At 38.3% G+C, this 20,381-nt stretch overlaps 1 protein-coding gene across 9 annotated transcripts in view; it reads left to right on the forward strand.

The window, feature by feature from the left end:
- Positions 1-20,381, forward strand: part of Erc1 (ELKS/RAB6-interacting/CAST family member 1) — a 361,368-nt gene that overhangs the window by 16,612 nt on the left and 324,375 nt on the right. For all 9 annotated transcript variants that reach the window (XM_087904327.1, XM_087904329.1, XM_087904324.1 and 6 more), the window contains exon 2: positions 10,313-11,136. In XM_087904327.1, the coding sequence (XP_087760453.1) occupies positions 10,468-11,136 (669 nt within the window). In that variant the 5' untranslated portion in view covers positions 10,313-10,467. The remainder of the gene's footprint in view (positions 1-10,312; positions 11,137-20,381) is intronic.

A 20,381-nucleotide genomic window follows, 5' to 3' on the forward strand; every position in this document is an offset into this window, starting at 1 on the left:
TGTGCCTGGCTTTTATTTAAATAATTTTATTTATTCATTAGTAAGTAATAAATGTATCTCTCCCCACCCCGGTTTTACTATGTAGTCCTGACTAGATTAGAACTCAGATATCTACTTCTGTCTCCTGAGTGCTAAAATTAGAGTGTGCACCATGTATGGCTTAATTATTTAATTCTTGCAGATGGGGTCATGCTTTGTAGTTAAAGATGGTTTTATTTTGTGATGATCTTGATTTCATGGCAGTCATGCTGTAGCCTCTCTAGTGCTGGGAGTACAAGTGTGAGTCTGGTTGTAAAGAGAGTTTTGAAATAAAATTTATTTTCTGTTTCCTATTGCTATATAGAGACAAAATAGAATTTTCAGTATTGGCTGTGTTTTTATAACTTTTGCCAGCCTTAGCTTAATAACTTAATCATAAATTCTCTTTTATTTCCACATTACATAATGTTTAAATCGTTACTGTTTTGTTTTTGCAATTCTGGTACCCTTTATTTCCGTCTCTGGCTAGGGTTTCTAGCATTTGGTTTCATAGAAAGGTGATGAGAGATGTTTTTGCCATTTTGTTTTTATTGTTGTTGTTGAGCCTAAACCCGATAAGATGAGCCTTTTTAGATTTACTCAGTTTATCACTTATGGCAGCCAAAGTGCTGGTTCTTTGGTCTTTGTGCCGCTTATTGTTGGGGAATATTATTTTAAGGTGAGTTACTCTTGTTTATGTTGTATTTGTTTAACTCTGTGAAGCTGTGTTACTGTGCCTGTCTAAAACACCTGATGGTCTAATAAAGAGCTGAATGGCCAATAATGAGAGGCAGGAGAGAGAAATTGGCTTTCCCTGGACTTGTAGTTACAGGTAGTTTTGAGTTGCAGGTGTGGGTGCTGTGGTCTCTGGAGCGTATGAGCTCATAGGTCCCGAGCCACCTCCAGCCCCTGTGTAATTGTAAAGCAAGTTTCAGGGACTGCAGCTTTGTAGTTCAGCAGAGATACTATTTCCATTTTGTCACAAGCCTAGTTAGGCCACCAGATTAGTTTAAAATATTTTGTATTTTGTGAGATTTTGGAATTTGGATTTATGGATAAGAAGTTGTGAATAGGTACATCTGGTCATCTGGTTTTAAATTTCATTTTTTTTTTAATAAACAGGGTTTTATTATTAAGTTGTCCAAGCTGCTCTTGTCTAACTTGGGTTCAGGTTATTCTCCTGACTCAGTCTCCCAAGTAGCTGGGATGTCATACCCTTATCACACTACACCATGCTCATGATTTATTTTACTTAGCATGAAATTTGGTACAAAATGCAAGATAATTAAAGTTACAATTGAATGTCTTAGCGTTCTAAAAGATGATGGTGTGAGGCCTAGAGTTAAGGCAGGTTCCACAACCTAGAGCTTGCCTCCCCTGAGCTGAGTGGCAGATTGTTGATAGAAGTCCAGGGCCCTGCTTACCCACTGTTTACTCCTAAGTATCTGTTTGACAATGTATTTGTCATGGTGAGACTGTTGATAGAACTTACAATTAACTTGATTAACTGATAAGAATTATTAAAACCTGTAATCCACCCGATTTGTAACTGAGTTACTAACCCTTCTATAAAAGGGAGAAATGATAACAGTGGCAAGTATTATGACTGCACCTTTAATTCCATATTTTGTTCCTACCAGAGACCCTCTTTCAGGTTGCTCTACCCCTGTGGTAGTGCTTTAGCCAGTGTGCTGTGTGTAGTTCCCAGTCTCCAGTAGATACTGAAGAGTCGGGGTAAGCTTGTATAATCAGGCACATGGCTTGAACAAACCTAGTTTTACTAAGTTGCATGCAAAAAGTGGAACAAAGATGTAAGTTTTCCTTAATGTGTAAGTTTCTTTTCTTTTTTTAAAGTCTACTGTTCATAGAAATATTAGCAATCACTGTTCAGACCTCTGTCATTGGTCAGGTCATTGATTACCATGAAAATTAGTGCTGAATGGTCCTTATTTAATGTTTTAGTTTATAGTGAGACTTTTTAAAAACAATAGCAGATTGGTGGCGGTGGTGGTGCACACTTTTAATCCCAGCACTCAGGAGGCAGAGGCAGTCTGATCTCTGTGAGTTCCAGGACAGCTAGGACTGTTACACAGAGAAACTCTCTCTTGAAAAAATCAAACAAGAAACCAAGCCAAAACAAACAAAACAAAACAAAACAAAAACCCCATGAAAATAATACTTTCTTATTTTGTTAGACAAGGCACTGTCTTGTACCTGGTACTGACCTTCAACTCTCAGCATCTGCCTCAGTCTACCAGATGATGTTTTTCTAACAAAACAGTTTTTTTTTTTAAATTTTTCTTGTTTTGTGTGTAGCCATTAGAAACAACTTGGGATCATTTCTTTCTTTCTACCATATCTCCGAGATTGAATTTAAATTGTTGGACTTGGTGGAAATCACCTTTACTCAGTGAGGTGTCTTAACTGGCGCAGATTTTTGTTATACTTTTGATATTGCTACACACTGTTATCTCCAAAGTTTACCCTTGAGAATTACACCATCAAATCACAAAAATTTCAGAAGGAACTAGCAAAATGGCTTAGCAGGTAAGAGTGCTTGCTATGCAAATATGAGTACTAGAGTTTGGATTCTCAGCATCCAGGTAATTGCCACCTGTCTTTAATCCCAGAACTCTGGAGACGGAGTCAGACGATCTCTGGAATAGACCGCTTAACTAGATTAGCCAACTCAGTGAGTTCTGGGTTCAGGTGAGAGATCCTGCTTCAGTATGTCAGGAAGAGAGTAATCAAAGAAGATAACATATCAACATATGGCCTCTACAAGTATGTGCATCCACCTCATGCATCCATACACATGCAAACATTGCATACATGCAAAAAAAAATCACAGGAAATTCTCATGAGGCTGTATTCTTAGCTAGCTTTGGCCACTTGTGACCCAAGGGTTGGATTATTATTATGCCTGTGTGTATATGGACACATGCATGTTCATCATTTTGTATACTAGTGAGTTTATTGTATGCATTCTTCTACAACTTACCTTTCTATTTTACAATATGTTGTACATGTCTTTGCATGTCAGGTAAAGATAAGCATATTTAGGGTTTAGAACATGATTTATTTAAACCAGTTTCTTGTTGGAAATTTACATTCTTGCTGGTACAAATGATATAGTAATGAGCATCATTGCAGATTTACCTTGGGACCTATTAAACATGAAGACTTCTTTAAAAAATGAAACTTGTAGATGTTGGCCATGATGGTACATGCTTGTAATCCCAGCACTTGGAAAGTGGAAGGAGGAACATCAGGACTTTAAGGCCATTCTCAGCTACATGACAAATTAGACAGGCTAGAATACATGAGATTCAGTCTCAAAACACAAGCAAAAGAGTAAAACTTATGGAGTTGTAGCTCTGTGGTAGAGTTCATGCTTGTCATGTGCAAGCCCTGGTTCAATATCCACTGCTATAAAAAAAGTTAAAAGTTGAAATTTCCTTTTAAAATGGTAGTTCATTGCAAATTTTCGTTCTGCCAAATTGTACTTCAGTATGATCTTTAAATCTTTTTTACAGAGAACTTAAAATGAATATTTCTTGACCCTAGCAATTTTATAGCTTTTTGAGAAAACAGACTCTTTCAAAAATTTTAAATACAATGTTTAAAATACTTAACTCATTTTCAGATAATAAATGATAATTACTGATGAGTATAACCTAGCACAGCAGATTAGTCTAGTGATTCTGAAGTTAGGCCAGAATTTTAATGGCAGTGCTTTAACTAGCCAATGGTAGTCTGTTACATTTTTTTGCATCTTCTTATAAATGTCTCATAGTACATTTACGTGAGTCTATTTAATTTTAATTAATTTAAGGTAGGTTACTCTAACATGTTGCTGTTAAAGCATTTCCTTGTTCCATTTGTCTTAGGAGCATTTGGTGTTTTCTCTGGGAAGAGTGTTTTTGGTTGTAGAGTGCTATTGTCTCCCACGTGTTAGGAACAAGGAAGAGATTGCTATTTGTAGTTTTATGGTTCCCTTCTAGCTTTTGTAGGAAGAGTGAGAATTCAAGGGTCTGTACAGTTGCTATGTGTGTATGTATATTAACTTTGGATACACTCCAGGATTCTGAGTAAAAGAGTAAGTGTATCTGTGGTTGGGGTTATGTGTTGGACATTTTATATTTTTTATGACTTAGAAGCTTTGTGGTGGCATGGTAGTCCCCAGTCTTGAATTCAGTTTTGTTGTTCTATTTTGAGAACTCATTGAGACCAGGTAATATACATGAAAGGTGGTATTTGGAGTGTTGTGAAATGGCTTAGATAGCAAAAAGTTTGACACCCTCTGCTGTTAATCTCACCTAAAAGGTCACATTTGATTCCATGTATATGAAAAGTCCAGAATAGGCAGAGAGAAGTTATTAAATAATGATTGGGTGCCAGGGCTTGGAGAACTGTGAAATGGTAAGTGATTGGTTTTGGTGTGTAACGTTCCTTTTTAAAAATAAATTATTTTTTTTTGTTTTTATTGTACTATATATTTTTCTCTGCTCTCCTCCCTTTCTCTCCATAGTTTTCATGCTCCCAGTTTACTCAATTTACTCTTTTTCTACTTCCCATGTAGATTAGATCCATGTACATCTATCTCTCTTAGGGTCCTCTTAGTTGTCTAGGTTCTCTGGGATTGTGAATTGTGGCTGGTTTTTCTTTGCTTTATGTCTAAAAGCCACTTATGTGTGAGTACATATGATATTTGTCTTTCTGGGTCTGGGTTACCTCACTCATTATGATGTTTTCTAGATCTAGAGTTCCTCTTTGATGTTCTGCAGGATGAGGGGATTGTATAAGATGGATGGGGTTGTGAACACAGTTGAACTGGATTCTGCAGATGAGGATTCTGCATTTAGATCAAACCAACGAATGATAAAAAGTATTTAGAAAAAAATGTATCTCTATTGAACATGTACAAACTGTTCTTATGGGCGGTGGCACATGCCTTTAATCCCAGCACTCCGGAGGCAGAGGCAGGTGGATCTCTGTGAGTTTGAGACAAGCCTGGTATACAGAGCTAGTTTCAAGACAACTAGGGCTGTTACACAGAGACACCCTGTCTCAAACAAAACAAAACAAAGCAAAACAAAAAACTGTTCTTATCATCCACTTTCTTCAATATAATAAACATCACGATTATTTTTATAGAGTTTACATTTAGTTAGGTATTATTAATGGGGCCAGAAAGGACTTAAAGTATAATGGTGGATGTGTGTAAGTCCATGTGAAAGCCATTTTATTTAAGGAACTCAGGTTATGAATTTTAATCCCTCCAATTTCTCTCTCTTTCGCTCTCTCTCGTTCAGTAACCCATTGACTCAAGTTTGTGTTGTCTATATACTTTCTGGGAGTTGAACCACGCCCTGGAATATGGTCAGCTAAAGTGGACTGTACCCCTAAAGAAAGCTGACTCTTTTCTTCCAGAAGCCATCAGCTGTTTATAGCCCCTCAGTTAAGGGCGTGTGTAGTTTTTAAAGCCCTCCCCACTGAATGTTAGAATGTTGACGAGCTTAAGCTTGTGTAGGCAGCCACAGCTGCCGTGAGTTCATTAGTGTAGTAGTTCTGTCATCAGAAGACACTGTTTGCTGTGGGTTTTCCCTGACCTCTGGTTCTTAATATCTTTCCGCCGCCTCTTTCTCAATGGTCCCCAAGCCTTGGGGAGGAGGTGTGATACAGATGTCCCTTTGGGAATTGAGTGCTCCACAGTCACATACTCTCTGCACTCTGACTAGCTGTGAGTTTCTGTGTTAACCACCATTATGGCATAAAGAAACAGAAAGTGGCAATACTCTACAGAGAGAGTTTAGAGGGCAGCTTGGTATTATGTCTGTTTAGCAAAATATTTTTTAAAAAAGTAGTAGGTTCACTTTTGTGTAAAAGGAGCAGCGGGCCACTTCCCACCGCCCGAAATAATTACACAGAAACTGTATTCATTTAAACACTGCCTGGCCCATTATCTGTAGCCTCTTATTGGCTAACTCTTACATATTGATTTAACCCATTTCTAATAATCTGTATATCACCACGAGGTCGTGACTTACTGGGAAGATTCTAACCTGGGTCTGTCTCGGAGAGGAGAGTCATGGCGACTGCCTACCTCTGTTTTTTTTCTCCCACAGTTCTGTTCTGTCTACTCCACCTATCTAAGCTGGTGTCCTATCAAAGGCCGAGGCAGCTTCTTTATTAACCAATGAAAGTAACACATGGACAGTTAACCTTTCTCCATCACTTTTGGGTTGTGAGCTCCTCAACCATAGGTTCTTAGCCAGATTTTCAGTGTCAGCATGTGTTTCCTCCTGTGGAGCAGGCCTTAAGTCAATCAGAAAGAGATTGGTTACTTCTATAACATCTATGGCATCCCCTTTATTGCTGTTCACAGATGGGGAATATTGTTGATAGCTTTTAATTTTCCTCTAATAGCCTGCATAGCACCTATTATAAGAACTAGGTACCAGGGAGGAACCTTACTGGTCTTTACCAACTTGATTTGTATTCTGTGACCAATGTATGTAGTGTCTTCAGAAATCAGATCTTACAGTTAAGATATGGCTGTCAACCAAGAGCAGTGGCAGTAGCCTCTATTTTATTTTTTCCAATTTGTCTTTCTGAGGCAGAGTTTTGCTGGAGATACATATCTGTAGATATCTATAGATACATTATATATCTCAGTATATAAATCTATCTATCAATCAATCTATCTAGATATCAGTATCGATATAGATATCTTAGCCTGGTTTGGAAGTTGCTTTGTAAAAACTCATGTTGGCCTTCATCCTCCCCATTGTTTAAGATTACAAACAAATACAGCTATGCCCAGCTGGTTTAATTGTATTGTTTATTTTATCTTTCTTTAGTTTTTGAGATGTGGTGTTACTGTGTAACCTAGGCTGCCTCAGACTCGGTGTAGCTAAAATTATAAGCATGCTGATATGTCTGTCTTTATAATAAAGTCTATAGTTCTTTGTGAGAACATGATGATCTGATATGACTTTGTTTCCCAGAATTTTTCTCAGAATATCATTGGGCATTATGCAGTATCTTTTGATCATCCACATTATTTCATTGTTGAAACACATGATACTATGCACAGTGTTACAGATAAAAGCACTAGGAAACCTTGCATCATGATAGGTTTACCTGCTAAATTAGTTTACAAAAAGTGAGGAACGGGGCTGGAGAAATGACTCAGTGGCTAACAGCAAATATTATTTTTTTAAACGATTTATTTATTGTTTTAATTAGGGGTGTGTGTGTGTGTGTGTGTGTGTGTGTATGTGTATGCACATGAATGAAAGTGTCCACAAAAGTCAGAGGTGTCTGATTCCCCTGGAGCTGGGGTTACAGGCAGTTGTGAGCTGTCTGATGTGAATGCTAGGAACCAAGCTCAGGTCCTCAGGAAGAGCAGTATAAGAGTATATACTATTGGAGAGGCCCCAAGATCCTGACATCCATATCAGATGGTATACAACCACATTTAACTCCAGCTCCAAGGGCTCTGACAACCTCTGAGAACACTCACAGTCACTTGTACTTGTATATAACCACAGCACAGACACATAATTAAAAATCTTTTTTTTTTCAAGGCAGGGTTTCTTCGTAGCTCTGAAGCCTGTCTTGACACTCACTCTGTAGACCAGGCTAGCCTTGAACTCACAGAGCTCCACCTGCCTCTGTCTCCATTGCTGAGATTAAAGGCATGCACCACTACCACCCAGCTCTAGTTTTTTAAAAAATGTTGTAAATAAAGGATTATAGACCTGTAATTTATCTTGCATTGGGGATGTCTTCTTTTGTATCGAAAAATAGTCTTAATAAGTATTTGCTTTTACTATGTGTGATATATGAAACTTTGTGTGACTGTATGACTGTATGTGTGTGCTTGCATACACCTGCCTGTGGAGGCCAGAGGCTTGAATCTCCTGGAGCTGGAATAACAGGCAGTTGTGCTTCACCCTTGTGGGTGCTGGGAACTGATCTCAGATCCTAGGGGAGAGCAGCAAATGGTTGTAACCACTAAGCCATCTTTCTAGTTTCATTTTTTTTTTCCTTTAAAAAAGATTTACTTATTTTTATTTTATATGTATGAATGTATGTGCACTACATGCATCCCCGCTACCCATGGAGGTCAAAAGATGGCATTGTATCTCTTGGAACTGGGGAGCAGATGGTTGTAAGCTACCATGTGAGTGCTGGGAACCAAACCTGGGTTCTTTGCAAAAGCAGTAAGTGTGCTTAACCTCTGAACCATTGCTATAGGCCCTCCTTTTTTTTTTTAAAAAATGATTCTGTGTGTATATGTGGATATATGTATGTAAGTATGAACACCATCATGCATATGTGGAGGTCAAAGGACAACTTTGTGGAGTTGGCTTTTTCCCTTGACTTTGTGTAGGTTGTGGGGATTGAACTAATTTCACCAGACTTAGGTATTAGTTACTTTTCTATTGCTATAACAAAACACTACACCAAGGCAACTTGTAAAAGTGTTTATTTGGCATTAAGTTCCAGAGGGTTAAGAGTCTGTAATAGTAGAGCAGAGACATGTTGGCAGGCATCTGGAGCAGCAGCTGAGAGCACATTGCAACCCCCAAGCAGGAGAGGCGGAGAGCTAACTCAGAATGGTCGAGTATTTTGAAACTTCAAAGCTGGCCCCAGTGACATACCTTCTCCAACAAGGAAGGCTATACCTCTTAATCCTTCCCAAACAATTTTACCAATAGGGACCAGATATTCAAGCATATAAGCTTGTGGGGGCCATTCTCATTCAAACCACCACATGTGGGAAACACCTTTATTCATGAATTCATCTTGTGGCCTTCCTTTTTTTTTATTTTTTTGAATCTGGTTTTAGTATATGGCCTTGGCTATTGTCTTGGTAATTGGCTTATAGACCACATGGACTTCAAATTTGTGGTGATTCTACTGCCTTGCCTCCTCTGCTCCACCATGCTTGATTAGTTTGGCTATTCTTGTACTTTTAGTCCCCCATTAGAATTTTAGAGTCAGCATTTTTGAATTATGTGAAACCCCCCATGGGATTGTGCGAATGAGCTGGGGGAAGAACTCACCCATGAGAAGCATTTGTTTTCTCATATGGGAGCATGGCTAACTTTTTATCTGTCTGTCTGTCTGTCTATCTATCTATTCTTGAGGTATTAGTTCATATCTTCCAATGGAGTTTTAAATGCTTGAAGATTTTTGTTATGTTTAAGGTAATATTATATAGGTTTGTTGCTGTTAATAGGACTTTGCTTATTTTGAGGCAGGGCTTCACGTATGTGACCTTGACCCTGATCTTTCTACCTCTTGTGCTATAATTACTGGTATGTGTGTGCTATAACATCCATTTTATGCACTGCTGGGGCTCAAGCCCAGAACTTTGTTCATGCTGGGCAGATCTTGTTTCCAATTGATCTATATTCCCAGCCTGAGTTTATTTTTAAGTTAAAAGCTCATTTTCTTCTCTATCTCTCCCTGTCCCTCTCTCTTCTCTCCCTTCTCTCTCTCCTCCTCCTCCTCCTCCCTCCCTCCCTCCCTCCCTCCCTCCCTCTCTCTCTCTCTCTCTCTCTCTCTGTGTGTGTGTGTGTGTGTAAGTAATATGTGTTTGAGTGTTGGCAGTCATCAACCTTAGGTGTTGGTCCAGCTTTCATCTTGTTTGAAACAAGGTCTCTTTGTTCTTTAGCTGGCCCCTAAGCTTCTGGGAATGTTCCCTTCTTTGTGTCCCATCTCACCATAAGAGCACTGGAATTTTAACTGCATACTGTAGCATACAGTTCTACCTGGGTTCTGGGGCTATGACCTCAGGTTCTCACTTTACCCATGGATACATCTTCCTAACTGTAAAAACTATTTTCTAATTGTTATTCCCAGTGTATATGAAAGTATTGGTATTTAAATATTAATCTTGCATCTGACTAGTATGTTTAGCTGTTATTAGTTCTGATAATGTGTTGAAGTATTAATGATTATATATTGATCTTATATATGACTATTGTATTGAGTTTTTTATTAGTTCTGATAAAGTATCCAAGTATTGATATTTATACATTGATCTTATGAGAGTAATAGTCTGAGTTCTATTGTTCAGATGTGTGTCACTTTGTAATTATCAGTTGATACTCTCACATTTTTCAGTTAGAAAAACATTGCATTGTGGGTAATGTGATTTTTAAAGCTCTGAGAATACTAATGAAAGGAGATTCTTCCCCAAGTAAAGGTGATAGAACATTTCTGAGAAGGGAAATATTTATTATTGGCGATTTAATGTGTGATCTTTTCATTACAGATATGGCATAAGATATTTCTTCAAGATTGGACAGCTGGTGACCTGCTATTTTTGATAGCCTTAAGCTGACTTTATAGCCATAGAGAAACCTCACGGAATTACGTTGTTGTTTTTTGCTTTACACCATTTCTGGCACCTAAGTTCATCCTGCAACCATGTATGGAAGTGCTCGATCAGTAGGGAAAGTGGAACCAAGCAGCCAGAGTCCTGGGCGATCACCTCGGCTTCCACGGTCCCCTCGCTTAGGTCATCGGCGAACAAATAGTACAGGAGGGAGTTCTGGAAACAGTGTTGGAGGTGGCAGTGGGAAAACCCTTTCAATGGAGAATATACAGTCCTTAAATGCTGCCTATGCTACATCTGGCCCCATGTACCTAAGTGACCATGAAAATGTAGGTTCAGAAACACCTAAAAGCACCATGACGCTTGGTCGTTCTGGGGGACGCCTGCCCTACGGTGTTAGGATGACTGCTATGGGCAGTAGCCCCAATATAGCAAGCAGTGGGGTTGCTAGTGATACCATAGCATTTGGAGAACATCACCTCCCTCCTGTTAGTATGGCATCCACTGTACCTCACTCTCTTCGTCAGGCAAGAGATAACACCATCATGGATCTGCAGACACAGCTGAAGGAAGTACTAAGAGAAAACGATCTTTTGAGAAAGGATGTGGAAGTAAAGGAAAGCAAATTAAGTTCTTCGATGAATAGCATCAAAACCTTCTGGAGCCCAGAGCTGAAGAAAGAGCGAGCCTTGAGAAAAGATGAAGCTTCCAAAATCACCGTTTGGAAGGAACAGTACCGAGTTGTGCAGGAAGAAAACCAGGTTAGTTTCATTTGTACATTTATCTTTATGGGTTGAATCCAAATATATAAGTAAAACAAGGGATTCCTTTTCCATCCTGTCTTAGATTTCCCCCATCTTTGTTCCTTTATTTTTTATCCTTTTTACTTTAGAATTCTGTTTCTACTTTCTTAGTTTTTTTTTTCCAGGTTTTGGTTCTGTACATGGTCCACAGGTATGTTCAAGCAAATAAATTAAAACAAACAAAAAATCTTAAACCGGTCGGTGGTGGCACAGGCCTTTAATCTCAGCACTCATAATGCAGAGGCAGGTGGATCTGTGTGAGTTCAAGACCAGCCTGGGCTACAGAGTGAATTCTAAAAAAACAAACAAAAAAACTCTTAAAAGTTTTTGGGTACTGCCTTGGCTACATAGTGAATTCAGGGCTAACTTGGGGATATATATTGAGATCTTGTCTCAAAATTAAAACCCAACAAACACAGGACTGCAGATGTAGTTCTGTGGAAGAGCAATTTCCTTGTATGTGGAAGGAGATTCTTGGACCAGTCTTGCTGCTTTAGATTGTTTTGCATGTTCCAGGGTTACAGTTTCATGAGTCATTACCTGTATCGGAGTGGGCTTTTTGGTGACACAATTACATTTGAGTCATCTTTACCCCCGTAAGTAACCCCTCCCACATATTCTTGTAAGTAACTTTAATAAAAAAAATTCATTGGTTCACCAAAGTAAATAAATAGAAGTTTTAATATGCTTTTAAACAATTAAAGTCAATTCAGCATTCTTCCCCTGTATATGTAGCTTCGGATGGCATGGAGCTCTTCTGTCTCCACCCTAAATGCTTACATAGCCTTGTGTTAGCTTGCCTGACCACTAATCTAAGGTGATCTTTTCGAGAGTAGCCTCTTTGTCTCTCAGTCTCTCTCTCTGTCTGTACAGAAATTTAGAGCAAATTTGGTGTTAAACAAAGATACTATTGAATTACCTATTCATTGATGTGCCTTGCTGAAAATATAATGACCAGTAAGGTAGTTTTATTGTCTAGTGACTTGGAAATGTCTATTTTATTGAGGAAAAACATTATTAGCATTTTTTAAATATTGAAATAGATAAAGTATTTTCTTATGTTTACGCTTTAGAAAGTATGGGGGTTGGGAGAGAAATCCAGTGCAGTATCCTTTCTCCAATTATCACACTACATTCAAAGGCAAAATATTTAAACTTTCAAGAAGACAGTTATGGGTACCTCCATTTTTCTGGAAAAATGGTTTTTCATGCCTAAAAAACCTTTATGTGCTGAAGAGGATGAGCACTGCTTTGTCTGGGTCCACCCCATGCTCTAATTAAACACCAGTGCACACAAGTGCACACCAGTGCTGGCAGAGACATTCTTCCCACACCATTGTAATTACCACAGTGTTCTAAAATTGTTTAACTTCAGTTCAAAAAACAAAGGGTGCAATTTTAAAGACAGTACAGTGAGATACAGAGGCTGAGAATGCTAATTAATAGATTATGGTCGGCTAGTGGTGGCCCTAATTATATAGTGCATTCATTATTCTCTTCGCGGCTCCCAGAGGTCACACAGCTTTCATTTGTGAAGAAGACTGGTTTATTAGACTTCATAGCAATTAAATACATTTCTCTATTGCAGCTTGAGCCTGGGGATTTTGGTCCATTTTAAATGTTTGATCTGATTGAGCTGGGTCCAGAATCCTATTAGTATAAAAACATATTTGCTTAAGATTGCTTGGTGTGCCTGCTGCATTATTATGGCATTCTGTAGAAGCTTGTTTCTAAAATAAACATTTAAGATGTTTTTATATCTTGGACTCCTTTTGTTACTTTACTTTCAGATAACTGATGATTGGAGAGCTAGAATTGTGTGTGTGTGTGAGTGTGTGTGTATGAGTGTGTGCATGCACACACGTTTGTATATGTGTATATATTCATATATGTTTTGACAGAAAGTCCGTTTCTTCTAAAAATTATGACTTTAGTGACTTTAGTGTGAACTTGATGGAGAAGAATGAAACCTTTCTGTGAGATTTGTGCAATTGCAGAGCTAGTGAGAAGCTTTCGGATAAGTTACAGATATTTCATTTCAATCAGCTACTGTACTTTTTTTTTAAAGGGCTGTTTGTATATGTATGTGAGTGCTCTGCCTGCATGTAAGCCTGCACACCAGACAAAGCATCAGATCCTATCAGACATGGTTGTGAGCCACCGTGTGGCTGCTGGGAATTGAAGTTAAGGACCTCTGGAAGAGCAGAGCAGACAGTGTTCTTAACCTCTGAGCTATCTTTGCAGTTCCTTACTTCCTTGATTATGCCTTGTAAGAGTTCTATATATGAATTTAGTTGGATGCTCATTTTAAAAATGATTATTTGATAGTAGAGGAGGTGACTCAGTTGGTATAAGGTAAGTGTGAGGAGCTCAGTTTGATCCCTATATCCCATGTAACAGCTGGGCATGGAGAGGTGCACCTGTAATTCCAGCACAGAAGACAGCTTGCTGCCCAGCTAGTCTGGTGACATCTATAAACTCCAGGTCTAAAGAGAGATACAGTCTCAAAAAATGAGGTGGAGAGTGATTCTGGAAGACATCTGACATCAAGCCTTAGCTTCCGTACGAACACATGGATATGTGATATGCTTGCATGCTCGTATGTCTGCACATTCATGCACACACATGAATAAAATAATTATTTTAATACTTTTTCACTGAAATTTTGTTTGAACAGAATATTCTGCTTAATATTTTAGGATGTCAAGTGAAAGTGCCTTTAATTTTTTTTTTTTTGTTTTGTTTTTTGCTTAGATTTTTGGGTGTGTGTGCAGATACGTGTGTGCCATGGTACATGTGTGGAGGTCAGAGGACAGCTTTTGGGAGCTGGTTTTCATTTTTCTTGGTGGGTTCTGAGGAGCACACTCAGGAATTCTTTTGCCTGTGGAACCATCTAGATAGTTCTAATGTTTTCTTTTTGTACAGAGTATTTATTATTTTTGAAATTTGATGCTTCTTTTCTTCTATTGAGGTGCTCAGGTTTGAGCCCAAGGTCTTCTATATGATAAACAAATGCTTTACCACTGAGCTATACCCCTAGCCTAGGATTTTGATTTTGATTTTGTTTATTAGAATTTGCATGCATAGAAATATGTAAGTGAACATGAGACATTTTTTCTTATATTTACTTACCTGGAATGTAGTGGGATAATTGGGAAAAATAATCAGTGACTCAAAGTTGCATAAATATCTGTTATGGTTTACTTGTAAGGATATTATTTTCCAGATAATTGGAGTTTCTGAGTCTGTTCTTTCTCCTCTTGAATTCCATGATGTAATCTAGTGTGGGATTCTTTTTAAAATTTAAAATTTAATTTTTGTTCTTTGGTTTCTGAGACTGGGCCTCACTATACTGGTTTTGATTTTCTCACTGGGCATTGAGTGCCAGGGTCTTGTTTGTGCTGACAGCTGCTGTGCCGCTGAGCTCCGGCCTATTAGTGGTTTCATTACAGCACAGCAGAATTGTTTTGAAGGGTTTGCTAATTTATGGTAAATTTTCAAAACAGCAGCTTAACTATGATTTGGAAGACTCACTTTTTATTCTCTTTTGGCAAAAAGAATCAGGAAATGCATTTAGTTTTTAGTCAGAGTAACCTTTATTTTTTATAGTACTCGGGATCAAGATGGCCAGCCATTGGTAGGCAAGCACTTTATCTCAGAACCTTTCCCCACCCTAGCTATAGTAATCTCCTTCTATCGTGTAAATTCCAGCAGGCAGCATGCACACCGAGGCGGCAACATACGCCTGTCTTTCTGATGATCCATCACATCTGGAACCACTGGGCACATCATCCTGGTTTCCCTGACCAGGCTCTGACACTTGTCTCCTTTGAACAAGCCAGCCAGTGTTTGAATTTCAGTTTTGGAGTCATATGTGTAAATGTGGTTGCCTCCACCATGGCTCAGAAAGACACAAGAAGCCACTAGCATCTACATGGCTTGAAGTTGACATGTCGTGAATTTTGGCAGTGAACTTTGGGATCATTAAAGCATTTCACTTCAATTCCTAGATCTGAAAACGCTGGGGTCGGGTTGTCCCTGTCTGGAGTGGTGTCAAGTGCAGAAGAGCTCTTGTGTTTGAAGATTTGTGCAGTTCTTCACCTCTTCTAGCCCGTCTTGTACTGGTCTGCCGGATCAGACATTTCGCTTTTGTAGAAGGCAGCCTTTTCTGTCCTGTTTTACTCTCATCTGTGGGCAATCCCCAGGATGTATTTTCTTAAAAACTTTACCTATTTGATGTAGGCTTCAGTTCATGGCAATGCTTCACCATCATTGGAAGTGGCTAGATAGCCCTTTGACAGCTGTCACATTCGCTGAGTCATTCTGCTATTAAGCATGCCTGAGTGAAGTAAAAGGATACGTGGGGATGAATAGAAGTGTGCCTCGCCCCACGCCTGCGTACTCCTTTTCTTTCCTTCTTGCTTCCTCTTGAAAGTTTTTTTAGCATTAAAAATTTATTTTACTATTTTTTTTGTGTGTGAATGTCTATTTGTGTGTCCATTGGTGCACACATGCCACAATATGTATGTACAGGGCAGAGGACACTTGAGGGAGTTGATTCTCTTATTTCCACCATTGAGGTCCTAGGAACTGAGCCTAGGTCAACAGGTTTTGTGGTAGGTGCTTTTACATGCTGAGTCATCTTGCGCCCCCCCCCAGCTTTATTGAGATATAATTTTGAAAGTTATTATTTCTTTGTTTCTTAATCTGATTTTTGAGAAGAAGAATTTGAAGAACGTGGTAGAACTTGACCTAGGGATCTCTCGGACAGTGCAATGAATGACATAACTGGCTGTTGGAGAGCAGTCATAGTTGCTGCCAGCAGAGTTGACAGGAGGAAAGATGACAGGGAAGGTCTGTGGAGAGGGCAAACATTTGTGAGATAGTTTTGGACAAAGACTGTCAGCAAGAGGGAAATGTTTTGTAGCATTATTAACAATAGAGAGAGGACTTAGAGAGTGGAGTGGATTAGAGTAAGAAACGGTGAATTTCGTTAAATATTTGAATATAGGTTTCTCATAAGCTTTTGGAAATACTGTGACCAATGGGTGTGACCTCAGGTACTTTGATGTGAATACTGTAATATGATGTTGATTTCGGGAATTTACTGGAAGTGCAAAAGTAGAGGCTGGTGTCTGCTTCTGCACCTGTGCAGCTGTGGAAGGGAGAAACTGTTAGATGGTGGAACCTTACATGGATTTTTTCATCCAGATCTAATTTTTTTTTGTATTTTGGTTCAATAAATTATGCTATTTTTCTTTGAAGGCAGATGATCTCTGACAGTCTCTGAACTTTCTGAAAGTTACTGTGCACTATAAAAAGTTAAGTCCGTGTGTCTGTGGTCATCTCTCCTAGGCTTTCATTCTAACCACAAGTACAGTGGAGTTTGTTTATGTGATGAACTAGGAGGAAATTTCTGAAAAAGTGAAATAGTGCAGAAAATCTGCCTTCAGTGAAGAAATAGTTTTGTATTGGAAATGTTCTGTTCTTCCTTTACAGACAAAATTAGAAATGCTCTCATGAACTGACTTTGTGCTGCCATGTGCATCTTTAAAAATACTCATTGTTTTCTGTCTGAAATTGGGAAGTTAATCCTTAATACAGATTAAATACTTTCACTTATCCTTATTACTGGCAGTAATATTCATTGAAAATTTCTCATTAAGCTGGGTGTAGTTTTGTGCACACCTTTAGTCCCAGCACTTGAGAGGCAGAGGCAGGTGGATCTCTCTGAGTTTGAGGCCAGCCTGGTCTACAGAGTGAGTTCCAGGGCAGCCAGAGCTGTTACACAAAGAAACCCTGTCTCACAAAACAAAACAAGCAAGATATATTTTGTCTATATTGTTTTTGTCTTATATATATGTTTATTTATATATTTTATATTACATATTTATGTTTATTATGTATTTGCAAAAATGGTGCATGACTGACCATATAAATATATTTGTTACAGTAAGTGGAAGAATTAAACATTTTTTATAAAAATAATGACAATAATTATTCTTTTTAAAATGTTAGCATAAGTAACATTTTAAGAATATAGCTAACATTTTTTAAATGTTCAAACTTCTGGCATGGCAGAAAGAGCTATGATAGCTCATGTTCATTTATTTAGTGTCTTGTAATTTGTCTTAAAGTATGTGAAAAAATAGGCCTCATGCAAATGAGTTATCAGAAAAGGCAGTGTCTTTAGATAATTGATTTTTTTTTCTTTTTGGTTTGTTTTTTTGAGATAGAGTTTCTGTGTGTAGTTTGGCTCTCCAGAAACTCTCTCTGTAGACCAGGCTGGCCTCAAACTGTCAGAGATCTGCTTACGTCATCTGGGATTAAAGGCATGCACCACCACTGCCTAGTTTATAACTGAGGATTTTTAAGAAAATTCAAAATTCAACAAGTAATAAATTTTTTGAAATATACCTTGTATAGCATAAAATATGTTGAGATTAAATGTATAATTCAAATTTACTGAGTCATATAACCATAATCATAATCATAATCCAGTTTTAGGTGCTGGGAATGTACTCAATGGTAAAGCATCACCTTGGTTTGGGACCTGCACTGCTGAAACACCCAAACAAGAAGCAGTTTAACTCTGTACACGTCTCATGGTAGTTTCTTAAAGTTGCAGTTTTAATCCTAAACCGTTGTTGGCCAATTAGCTTTCCATGCTTTGTTGTGCTAAATGCTTTGGTTTGCCTTGTTTTTGGAAGTATCTAAGGTTTTACTTATCCCCAAACTAGGTATATAGTGATAAAATCCTTGGAACTCATCTTTTTTAATGTTTTGTGTGTATTTAAAATTTTAAATTAAGACTATTTATTACTTTGTATGTGTGTGTGCAAGATGTGCTGTGTGTGTGTGTGTGTACATGTAAGCACTGCAAAGGATGTAGAGATAGAGAGGGATATTCATTTCTGGACAATGGAGGCCTGTTTTAGCAAAATAGCTATTAGAAAGTGTTCTAAAATTCTACAGGTGAAAGAGCTCAACTTCAAGGGCCCTGAATACTGGCACACAAGGTACACTGAGACACTCTTCTTGAGAATTTTGACCAGTACCCATTTATTCTTGACAAACACAGTGTCATTTTCTCTATGGCATCAGGCTTACAGAGTTCTGAGTCTTTGTTGAGTTAAGCTCCGAACTGTGTTTCTATTAGTTATCTTAGTGGGATTCTCTGCGATCTCATTCATTTCGATTGCATTGCCCAAATTTAAGATTCATTCTTAAAATCAAGTTACTGAGAATGATAAATACATGGCTATTAAAATTCTTTTCAAGGTTGTTGGGATAAAATTCAGCCCTGACAGGTAAAGTGCAGTCTTCTTTTAAGTTTCATCAGTTCTGTTTTAAGGATTTATTTATTTACTTATTTTTGTGTGTGTTCATGTGAGCTGGAGAGCACAGACATGTACATGCTTGTTACATATGTGTAGAGGTCAGAGGACAACTTTTTGTGAGCCATTTTCTTTCCTTTTGCCTTGTTTTGAGTTAGGGTCTTTTGCTGTCTCTGTCACTGCTGTACTGTGTATGTATGCATATGCAAGCTTGCTTCATGCGTGGGCTTCCCACTGACTTTCCTGTCTCTGCCTCCCATCTCACTTAGAGTGCTAGGATTATAGATGCCTGCCACCCTCTGGCTGAAATTTACATGGATTCCAAACTCAGGTTGCTCACTTGCTTTATCGCTAGGTACCTTTTTCTGCTGAACCATCTTCCTGAACCTTATCAATTTTTAAGTGAGGGCAGTAAATTTTTAATTGTTGCAATGTTTAAATGAGAGTAAAGGAAATAGTATGTGTAAAATCGTGGACAAGACGCTGGGTGTGGAGTTGTGTGCCTTTAATTTCAGCACTTGGGCAGAGGCAGGTGGGTTTCTGAGTTGGAGGCCAGTCTGGTCTACGTAGTGAGACCCTGTCTCAGAAAACAACACAAAAAAGCTTGGACAGTACTGTCTGACAATAAACGTTTAGTTGATCAAAGAGTTAAATATTGCGTGAATATACATTTTATGTATTTTTCAACTATGAATGTACCTTATAATCTGTTAGAAGAAGGCCGTCAGTAGCATGGGGCCTATACAGCCTTTTAGAAAGAAAGTAGGTTACAGTGCTTAATAAACATTGTAGATAACTAATGTGGATAGCAAGTCAGCCTTAATATTCCTGTAGGAGTTACCAGGAACTTTGAGTAGGGTAATTAGTTTGCAGGGTTTTCAGTTACAGTGATGTTCATTATTTAACATTTTTATTTCCATAATAACTCATCTGTGAATTATAAAGTGCTTTCCCAAAAGGAATGTAATACTGCTGGAATTTTTTTTCCCTGCCCAAAGTGTGTGTTGTGTTCTGTTCTGTTCTACTGTCTCTCCCTCCTGTAGTAAGGAGTTTCTGGCTGGTTATTTAGGGACTAAACACTGCAAATAATTTCAACTATGTGTCCTTGTGTGAAGAAAAGTTAACCTCCTAAAGGCCGTGGAGAGTTCTTTAGTACAGTCAGCATCCAGTGCTTATATTTACTCACTCTGCCGTTTTAAACTATTAGATTTTCCGCTCCTTTTCTTTATAAACTTTTAACAAAATGTTTTGCTGGAACTGTTTATAAATTCATACCATTGAAAAGTAAACCATGTTCATATTATTCTAATTATTTGTTTTGTTTATATTAAAACTGGCTTTCCATGTGACAGACACACCTTGAGTTTTATGTATCTTGCAGTAGTTCTTTCTATGAAAATGTTTTTGTCATGGTACTGTTGCCAAATGTGTGTCTGGGTGTTGATAAGCATTTTAGATGCTGCTGATAACTACTCTAGAACACTTGCAGATACACTGTAGATCCTTTTTGTTTTGGTGGGTGTGGTGTATGGATGCGTTCATGTAGACTTGCACACGTGTATGCTTTTATGTGGTGACAAAAGATTGACATTGGGCATCTTTCTCAATTGCTTTCTACTTTATTTTTAAGTTCTTTATTTAATTTTTTGGAGGAGGGGCTGGCACATGATAGTACATGTGTGGTACCCAGAGGACAACTTGTAGGAATTGGTTCTCTCCTTCTGTCGTGTTGGTTCAGGGAATGAGCTTCAGGCTTAGTGGCATATGCCCCTGCCTGCTGAGCCATCTCTCTGTCGCTTCACCTTGTTTTGTTGCAGTAGGGTCTTTCATTGGATCTAGAGTTCATCTCTTCAAGTAGCCTCTCAG

Source organism: Myodes glareolus, chromosome 3, assembly GCF_982192425.1.
Source record: "Myodes glareolus chromosome 3, mMyoGla1.1, whole genome shotgun sequence".
NCBI lineage: Eukaryota > Metazoa > Chordata > Mammalia > Rodentia > Cricetidae > Myodes > Myodes glareolus.